Source organism: Monopterus albus, unplaced genomic scaffold, assembly GCF_001952655.1.
Source record: "Monopterus albus unplaced genomic scaffold, M_albus_1.0 scaffold1.1, whole genome shotgun sequence".
In the NCBI taxonomy this organism is placed as follows: domain Eukaryota; kingdom Metazoa; phylum Chordata; class Actinopteri; order Synbranchiformes; family Synbranchidae; genus Monopterus; species Monopterus albus.
The window spans coordinates 1,070,611-1,081,116 of NW_018127881.1; the positions used below are offsets into that span (position 1 = coordinate 1,070,611).

At 38.0% G+C, this 10,506-nt stretch overlaps 1 protein-coding gene across 4 annotated transcripts in view; it reads right to left on the minus strand.

Moving 5' to 3' along the window:
• nckap1l (NCK associated protein 1 like) overlaps window positions 1-10,506 on the minus strand; it is a 36,156-nt gene that overhangs the window by 16,813 nt on the left and 8,837 nt on the right. Inside the window, exons 4-9 of one of the 4 annotated variants that reach the window (XM_020620543.1) lie at window positions 3,814-3,858; window positions 3,307-3,543; window positions 1,958-2,068; window positions 1,348-1,440; window positions 688-744; window positions 220-362 (exon numbers count right to left, since the gene is read on the minus strand). In XM_020620543.1, the coding sequence (XP_020476199.1) occupies window positions 220-362; window positions 688-744; window positions 1,348-1,440; window positions 1,958-2,068; window positions 3,307-3,396 (494 nt within the window). In that variant the 5' untranslated portion in view covers window positions 3,397-3,543; window positions 3,814-3,858. Of the gene's footprint in view, window positions 1-219; window positions 363-687; window positions 745-1,347; window positions 1,441-1,957; window positions 2,069-3,306; window positions 3,544-3,813; window positions 3,881-10,506 lie in introns of all 4 variants that reach the window. The other 3 variants (XM_020620471.1, XM_020620615.1, XM_020620700.1) reach the window with 3 other exon arrangements.

The window sequence follows — 10,506 nt, forward strand, 5'->3', positions numbered from 1 at the left end:
ATCGGAAGAATAGTTCTATTTAGGGATGTGGAAACTTGTAGTGGTATTAATTAAAGTGCCAGAATGAACTGTTTACTGTAGCTATAAAGTACTTTGCAAATATGGCCGTTTATTGACTGAATACTATCTTGATTGGGAGGTAAATGGAAAACACTTGCATCTATCAAGCCATGAAAGCACTTTTTACTGCGTTCTTTAAGCAGTTTCATGTTTGCTCACCTGCTACCGTTAGTCATCTCATGGGCACAGTTGAACATGCCTACCAGTGCTTTCTTTTCATCAATACGAGAGAGCGTAATGATAACAGAGGTGTAGGTGATGATCAGATCCAAGTAGTTTTTGGTGAAGTCAAAGTTGATTGCCTGAAATTAAAAAATAGTTCACTCGTGTGAAATTTGAGCTTATACAATATAAGAGGATAAGGGTAATCACCTTTATTTGGCCAAGTATGTTACACACACAAAGAATTTGTCTCCGGCACAGAACCGAGGCAGCCATCTGTGGCGCCAACTCACACTGATGGCTCTAACCATCGGGGGCAACTTGGGGGTTCAGTGTCTTGCCCAAGGACACTTCGACATGTGGACTGCAGACACTGAGATTCGAACCCCCAAAACTCCGGTGTGTGCGGTTGTTTTTATCTTTTTTTTATGTAAAACAATCACAAGCCAGTCAGTAAATACATACAAGATCAAAGTGGCATTGACAGGCATCGATGGTGTTCAGCAACTCATAAACGTGGTCCTGAGTGAAGAGGAGAGAAGGATTAGATTATAAAACAAAGATCACACAACAACAGAACATTTAAATAAGCTTTTTCCTAAACACATTATCATCGTTGGATTCCTGTAGTAATCATTTACATGCTCCTACAGTATGACATGATGATTGAATTACTCTCAGTCTTACATCTACTGATGATGCCTTGGCCTGGTTGCTGCCTCCATCACAGAAATGCAAATGTACAGGGAGGTGTAACAATTTCTGTCAAACCTCAGTGAGCCAAATGTCCTTGAGATTTGGAATAAAATCAATTATTTGCCTATATTAAAATAAACCACTGTATATGTAAATGTGTTCTGGGAACCAAACTAAATACAATAATGGATGTATGGAAGGAAGGAAACTCTCTTAATTGCAACCATCACCACTATGTGGTATTTTTAGATTTGTGCTTTCATGTTGAAAGAATAATGCATTGATATTTTTGTTTTGCTGTTTTAAAGGTTTTGATAATGTAGATAGTATGTTTGACTTTAGCAACATACTGTAGGAACAAATATGACATTTAAAACATGAATAGGAGAAAGAAAAGGGGGGAGGAAAGAAATAGGAAGAGTAGATCACCCTGAATTCTATGACATCCAGGAAAGAGTCATAGTAGCTTGACGTGGCTGCCAACACTTCAGATTTTTGTCGCTGGATGCTCGTCAAATGTTGCTGCAATAAGCAATGATGACAACAATTCATTACAGGTCAGCTGTGAGGTGACACATGAAAAGTGAAGGACAGTCTTACTTGCAATTCTTCCTTCTTTGTGTGAGTTTATTAGCTCCAGTTAATATTTAACTAAACCAATCAGTCCCCAGATTATTAAAAATAAATAAGTATATAAACATAATAACAGAATAACAGAATTGTGGCCAATCCAAAACAAAAACGCCACAACATGAATATTTTAAAGATGCATAGTAATAACACTAATCTCACTTTTCCAGTAGTCGGTTATTTCAAAATAAACTTTTGCTTTCTTGTAATCTTGGTTTCAGTAGATCATGTACTTTAATAATCCTTTATTGACTGATTGACTTTTTGTGTCAAGATGTCAAAACAATATTTTTGTGAACACAAAAAAAAAAAAAAAAAAAAAAAAAAAAAAAAAAAAAAAACTGTGAAAAATGTACTAACACAAGGTGATAAAATAATTAAACTCACACAAAGGCTGCTTCATACTTACAATGGTTCCTCTGAAGTCAATGTTGGGGAATTTCTTGTTGATGTACTTGACTGCAGACTCCATGGTTTTATCTGTCAGGACAGACGGCCGCTGCTTTGGGTCTGCACATGTCTGTAACACAAGTGGGAAATTATAAAGATGTGAGGATGTGATTAGTTTCCACATCATATTCTTTTCAGCATTTTTGACAGATTTCTATGTCCTGAGGAGATAACTTGTGGGTCTCACAGACAGGATTTGCTTATGACTTATTTTTTATTTTATTTTGTTACATTTAGCACTCAGCCAGCGGTTAGAAAAACAAGCTTGTCAGCAGAAAGTCACCAAATCCTCAGACTGACAAGCTCAAACCTGGGCAGAGTAAATAATAATGCTCTCTCTACTTCCCTCAACAACCACCCTGGAGGTGACCGTGAGCAGAACAGTTAACAGTTAGAGGCTGACACTAGGAGACTGACTGGGAGCTCCCATGTGACAGCTGCAAAAAGAAAACAAATGCATGCATGCTCAGCAAATCTTCACTAGACAAGGTTTTAAAATGACTCAAAATAACCCTTTTCCAGTTGTCTTCCAGATAAACACAGACAGACAGTACGTCCATGCACGCTCTTATAATGTTATAGAGAGGAGATGTTTCTCTGTGAATGTACACAGTAAACAATACAGAATCTATTATTTTATAACTAGAGTGCCACTTCCTGCATGTCTCACACAGAGATGCCTGGCATGTCAAAATAAACCAGTCTCTGTATCTACAGTTATGAGCAGGTTAAATGAATCTGTCTGTCTGATTCTTTCATTATATTTTTCTGCTGTGTAGGTTTCACAGCATGCAGTTCAGAGTAACTGAAATTTGAGGTGACTGACAGCTCAGACCGACTTCCTGTTTGCACTTCCTCTTAGGAGAAATAAGTTCTGTTGCAGTTGGAAGACAGTGCTGCCTACTGTATAGCATATGGCTCAGCCAGATAAACACAAACTACTTTTATAAACAATTACATAGTTGTAGTTATAAAAAGTTGGTAGTTTGCATCAATATTGGATGTATAGCACTCCTTAGTACTTTGTGTTGCCAGTACAAATAATTGGTCAAGTTTTCATTCCCTTTTAACAGTTCTATAGAAACTGAAACTAGAATTACCGCATTCATTTCTAAATATCTGATTTTGGTTGATTTTTAAGCAGCAGCAAATAATTACACACTGATATGCACACATTTATCTTTATATTGTGCAGGAACTTTATACACATTTTTAGAAAATTACTAAGGGACAACATGAGCAACAAGAGCCAAGTTCCTTATTTCTCGTCTCTGCTTGCTTCTCTAAATCTATGTCAACTTCCCTCACCTTCTTAATGTAGTTCATACGTATCAGCACCCCTTTCCCTCTGTCATTGAGGATGGTGAGCTTTTCGGCCAGTTTCTGTTGGTACCCCATGGCTCCAGACCCACTAAACCTTGGCCTCCGTTCGTGCTTTGGCCTCCCGGTCCTGAGTAGCAGCTGAACCCACGGAAACAAGTGTACCCGGGACCTCGCCCTGACACTAGGTCACATGGGGCTCATGAGTGGAGGTGGAGCCATGAGCTGTATAGGAGCACCGAGTATTAAAATCACCCTCATACTGTAATGATGTCAAAATTTATATAATTAGGTAAAAAGTAAAATGAAAAACTTCATACAAAAAAAGAAAAGGTGTTGTTTTAAAAATACTGTTACATTAGATTTACAATCACATTTTGAGAATTTACATTCACAATAGTTTATATTATCACTTTGATATGATGCTGCAGAGAAAACATATATATTATTATGTACAGGAATGGCAAATGAATGTTTCTGCTCTGTTCAACTTACACTGTCTTTTTCATTGTGTGCCCTTTCAGCTACTTCCTCTACCTCCTAAAAATAGACAAAAATAATCCTGTGAACAGAGATGGTCGAAATGTTATGTTATTCTCTTATTTACCACAAGATGGCAGTTTTTGCCTACTGAAGCTCTCTAGCTCAGTGAATGTGTCAGGGATCGATTATGTAACAGTGTCAAGTGACACAACTGGCAAAATTCTGAGGAATGAACTATTTTGCAAAAATGACTTGGCCCACATAGTAACAAACACAGCCAACCTGAATAACACAACACAATATAGAATAAGACATTTAGGGTCTATGAACATGATTCACCACGTCTTTGTCCAACCAGTTACAGTAACTGTAAAGTAACTCAGTAAAATAATGAGGAACAAATATTGGCACTCAGTTCTGGCAAAAAGCCTAGGATTACTTTGGTGAGATACATTACTGTAACACTATGCAACTTTTGTAAAACAAAGGCCACTGTGACAACAAGTGATAATTACCTGTACACAATAACTGCACTTTAAATTTATTTTCATTTCCCAGAATTATCCTCATTCGGTTTTTTTAGAAACACAATAATTTGGTGACTTGGTCAGGAATGGTGTGTTTACTTCTGGTTTAAGTTTTGCAATAGTTTTCAGAGGTTTGTTGCCATGTGTTCATGTTTTGAATTTCACTACCAGCTGGAAATCTGCAATGGACAGTGTCATTACTTTGACATTAAGCTGTTCTCATGTGGAGCATAATTAGTGAGGCTAAAGTCTTTCTCATGTAAACTAGAAAGGCCCCAACTTATTCGGCAACCAAGTGCCATTTCTGGTTTTCCTGCAAAATCCCCAGCAGCTTCAGTAAAGTATAAATTGAAGAGTGCAGTGTAGAGTACTGTAGAGCCCACAGAGTGATTTGTAGTCAGTGTCACTAAAGTCAACCAGAGCAAGTGCAGCACTAAGCAAAGTGATGACTGGTGTTAAATGGACTTGAAGAAATAATCCGTTTATTATTTCCCTACTGGGAGAAGATCGGAGAGTGGCAGACATATTAACAAAGCTGTCTGGGAAATCAGACAAGAAGATGTGGGAGTAAGAGGAGCAGAAGGGGGAGGGGCAGGGAATGGGGTGAGATGAGGGTGGGAGTAACAATTTTTATAAATATCTTAAACTCTGTGAACCATGTAAAAAAAAAAATATAGCCAGGTCAATGTGAAAAAAAGAGGTGCCCAAAGGTTTGCTTGTCCACATTGATGAATGCTAACATTGTCCCATGTGTACTGAAGTGTTTGCTAACAAGTCATTACAGTATTTCAACTTAAACATTACATCAATACTGTGTTCACAATTTGTTTCTGCTGCCCCCAAGTGGCAAAATAAAATCAGTTATTGCCTGCAGGTTTAGTAAACTACTTGTAAACAATGCAAGTTATTTGCAAGATATGTCTGAGTAAACACTCCTTCATATTTTAAGATTATGCGTCCCTGTAGCTCAAGCGTGTTTAGTCTCTTTGAGACGTGGATGGTTTGGAAACCTCATCCCACACACTTTTCCCACGTCACATAGGGGGCATTTGTGTCTGTAACTTTCCAAAAACAATGATCTGACATCCCCACCTATTTCATGTGGTGATTATTCAGCTGTGTAGAGGTGATGGAGCAGCCAGACATTTTACTTCTCTCTCTCCACCTCTCCTTTTTTATTACACAGCTATCTGTAGTACATGTAGCATGAACAACTGAGTACAATAATATGAACACCTTCCCAGAAAGACTGTCTAAAAATGTTTACAATTATTCCCATATTTAAATGATATGCTATTTACCCTTCTCTGTACCAGTCGCCTTTTCCCTCTGCCTTCCAAAATGTGGAGTCCTGCGCTGTGAGATTGGTGGCAGAAGTACTGTACGTACCATGGACACTACTTTTTTGGTTCTGAGCACACTATACAGTAGAGACATTTACACACACACAAGAGTACTATGTAGTAAATAGGAAGGGATTTCAGACAATGCTATAAACTCACCCAGCTACAACAAGCTAATCATAAGCTTAGTTAGCAGAAAACTGTGACAGAAAAACAAAATTTTACAAAATTTACAGTGTCTACACAGAATCCTCCAACAAAATAATATTTGCTTGTAAAAAAATTTGTTAAACTACAGTTTTAACTGCTATGGAACTGTGCCAGGAGGGGTTGCTATTAGCATCACAACACCCAGCTGAAAGCAACTGCTGGTGGCAACATACAAGCTGCTGTCAAGAGCAGTGTTGGAAGAAGTACTCAAATTGTTAACTTAAGTAGAAGTATAAAATTATTAGAATTTAAAAGTATTTAAAGTAGCAAAAGTAACAATACTCATAATGCAGAATGGCATGTATAACATACTGTTAGACTAAATTTATTGTGTTCACCATTTTAATGTTGCAGCTGAGTTGAACTATCTGCTGGGTAGCTTGTGAATGGGCCACTGAGGATCAATAAAGTTTGATTATAGTGTCTTTTGTTCTATTAATCTGATATTGAAAAGTTATCAAATACATGAAGTGAGTTAAAAGTACAACACTTGCCTCTAAAACGCAGCGAAGTCAGAAAATGGAAATACCTGTGTAAAGTACAGATACCTCAAACCTGTGCTTAACTACAGTACTTGAGTTCCAGTACTTCCACCACTGATCACGAGAACAAATACTGTACCAGGCCTGTAACTATCGCTGAGTTTTGGGTTTCACTAACTTTGGCCCTCTAATAAATTAAATATCTGGAATTTGTCTTTCAAGAAAATTTGAGTAAATTTGCTGCCCCCACCCCCCTTCCCCCCCCAGCTATCACATCATGCACAGTGTGTAATTACACATCCAAATGGTTAAGGATACATAGGGGTTAAGAGACGGCATTCTTCATTGGCACGTTGGGACATGGTACAGAGCCAGAAAGGAAAACAAGACATTGAGCTTAATATAAAGCCCAGGTGAAAATAGTTTAATGTTGCTGACAGACAGCAACAGCATCCTATCCCCTTTACAGAATAAAGGTAGCATGAATTGAATGTGATGACTGAAAACACATGCATACTTATCAAAATTAATATGACTGATATCGGTTTAGAATTAGATGTGCTTTTTTTGGCCGGTAAATTACAAGGAAACAGACATTTTTAAAAGTCATTTGTTATGGTGGCTGGATTTTTGCTACACTTATGCTCCATTCCCAAGAGGACTGAGGTCTGTGCTCTTTTCAGCTGGTAGGAGCTAGATGGTCTAGTCCAGTACCGGCTTTGTTCAAACACAATAGTGTTTTGTATCAGTGTACAAATTTAATTCTGTGTGTTACTGAAGAGATTGGTGTCCACAACAAAGACGTCAGTAGTATCTACCATGGCACGTCTTGCACTATATACAGTATTATGGCCTACAACAGTTCCACTGTACAAAAAAAGCAGCAAGTAAAACATACTTTTAATATTTGTTTTTGTTAGGAAGCCTGAAAGTTTTCACCCCATTTATAGTGAAAAACCAGCTCCAGTTCTGTGGTGTTGTGAGGTGTCTGGCCAGGTTTCCTGAAACAACCAACCCCCGTGGCAAACAAAGTAAGAAGCTGTGTCAAGACTGGCAGAGACCACCACTGTTCTTGGCAGTAATGTGATTTGTTCACAGTAATTACCTTAATGTCTCTGTGATAATGTCAAGTACTCTTTTTTATGTTACATAAGCCAAAAAGGTTCAGATCACAAGCACAAATTAAGCTGCAGTAATATAAAATGCAACATTTATGCAAATTTATGCAACATTTTCTGTGAACATACAAACAAGTACCCAAACTCTGGAAAAAGACCAGTAATATTCCAGGCACAGCCGTCCAGATCCAGTTAAAAAAAGAGCCTTTGTTGCACTGGGTGACATGTTTCTTCATTGCACTGATCATAGGTGCTGAAGCTTTTTCCCCAAGTCAATCCAATGTAAATAATATAAATAAATAAAGGGATATATATATTTATGGATGTGTACTTACTGTAGCTAGGTATAATCATGTCACTCATATCTTTATACATCATAGTAAATATCATAATTATAGTGTATTTGCAGGGACAACAATTCCTACTATGTGTCCTTTGTAATTCAACCCATCTGTCAATGAGATAGATAGATATTTATCTCTGCAGTACCAAAGATTAACTAGTCCTGGAAACTAATACAGTATTTTAATACGAATGCTGCTGGATTTATAATCTACACAGAAGCTGAGCCAGTAGTTTTCTCTTTTCAGGATTTCATGTCAATCTGACAGTGAAATGCAATAGCTTACAAATGCTGAAAAGGCAGGTGAGAGCAGGAGGAGAGAGATTGAAACTGACAATATAGATGGAAGAGACAAGGTGAGAAAAGGAAAAACTTTACAGCAAAAAGAGAGAGTAACCAAATGATCTGAATGACCTGAGGCTGGTTTCCTCAGATTATAGGTGTATCTATACACCAGAACTGCCTTCTTACTTTGTTTGATAATTACAAAGTGAACTGAGGGAGGGTGGAGGAACTCTGTTTTTTTTTTTTAACAATACAGTAAGCAAGGCATGTGCGCACACACACACACACACCTCCTTTTGTCATATACCAGGTGACTAATCAGACTTGCATTCATTTACAGGACTTATCCCAACCAGAACCACTACTCACCCAACACTTAACCAAAGCAGACACTTACTGTAACCTTACATCCTGTTATTCCTGTAAAATCTGATGAACTACATTGTGGGGATCAGGCTCTAGTCTCCACAAAGTTAATAACTCCAAGATTTTGGTCTGCACAAGTATAGAAAAGCAAGGCCATACACACACACACACACACACACACACACACATATCAGAATGCTACAAGATGTGCTGGTGGGCAGATCAAGTAATTGCACAGCAGAGTGACATTCACAGACCTGTAAATCCAATACCTGGCAAAGCTTCACACAAACATCCGAGAAAGAGGCAGACAGAACCAGGGTCACTGGCAGAAAGACATCACAAAGTGGAACTGAAGGTCAGGGCACTGAAATGGTGGGAGGAGGAGTGGCAGTACCATTTGAAGAATGGAATCAGATATCAGTTCACCCAACCTGATGGGTGATCATCTACCAGATGTTTGTTTCAGTCTGTTTGAGAAAGTGGCCTAAAGGTCTGGTCAAAATTTAGAGAACAAGAAAGTTATTAGAGATGCTAATGGAAAGGATATTGATTTATAGAGTAAAAGGCTCATAAATCTGGACATTAAATAAGTAATAAAATTGAAGGTTGAAGCATATTTATAACAGAAGCTGTTAAATGTGTGGAACTGACTAATGGCAGCAGTTGCTGCTGCTATACAGGTGCTAAAGCCATCAACTGTTGCAAGATTTTCCAAAATACAGCTCAGCTGTGATCTGCTGCTGCAAGCCTTCCATTCAATGAAGCATTCAGAACACGTATGATCAGGAACAAAGAGCATTTTCTGCCTTTCTCTTGATAAAAACATAAACACTACTGTAACCTTTCCCCAATTAAACACAAACTATTTCTAAAGTATAATCACAACACCTGATGTAGAAAAATAAAACCAAAGACAGCCCAAAAGATGAGTAAATCTCCACACTGCTCTAGGTGACACCTTTCTCAAGGTTTGTTTTACAGTTTCCAATCATGAGTGTTTTTCCCCTCCCCATACCCTGCTCTGTCTGCCCGGCTCTGTCATCTCTGAGAGCCTGTCAGGGCTCATTGAACTAGGCTGCGTCTCTACATTGCACTTTTCAAAAACTGATTGGCGTGGTATTAATAGGCCAGCTTCCCCCACTCACAACATTCCACACCTCTATTTATTTTCCACCTACTTTGTCTCAGTTTAGTGACCAAAATTATCCTCTGACTGCAAAAAAATTAAACACACACAAGTATACAGTAAGTCCAGCTCAAAATGGAAATATTCAGAGGAAACAGTGTTGTGCTTAAAAAAACATCATCATCATCATCAAAAAAAACAAAGGTAAATGTTCAATATGGAGTTACTTGTCAAAGTGCCAAGCTTTTGGCCACTGTTATTAGCTGTGTTTTTGAGTCTGATGTACGTTTTTGTTTGTTTCTATGTTTGTCCATTCTGGCTTTCCTCTGCTGTTATCAGTAAAATAATACTTTCAACTTTGACTGAACTGACTGAAAATTTGACCTTAAGGAGCACAGGTCTTAAAAACTTTCACTTCTGTTAATGAAGGTACTCATTTGTAGGACTTTGACATATACCAAGAATTTAAAATGTCCTTAGCCAGTGTTTACATCACTTTTCTAAATGTTTGCTTCCTGAAAGACTTTATGTGCCTTTAAAATAATTAAGCATCCCGCATCTGGTGCTATCCAACATCTGGCATGAAAGATGTTGACTAGAGTGGAAGGAGCTAAAAAAATGTTTTTGAAAAGACAGAAGGTTTGGTCCAGAAAAACTGAGAAAAGAGGAAAAACAGAATGTAAAGAATTAGAGGGTGGGAAAAAAGAAAAAAACTAGGTGAGAGGGAGGAGGTGAAGCGAGTGGGCAAGAAATTCTTTCACTGATGTGAGGTTCCTCCTTGAAAAAATTCTCCGAACATGGAATGTAGCAAGTGACTGAGGGAGCACATACAATGTACCATGGGTGTGTGTGCCTTCTTTTGCAACACATGACATCTGTTAATTTAGAAAAAAGCTAAATCA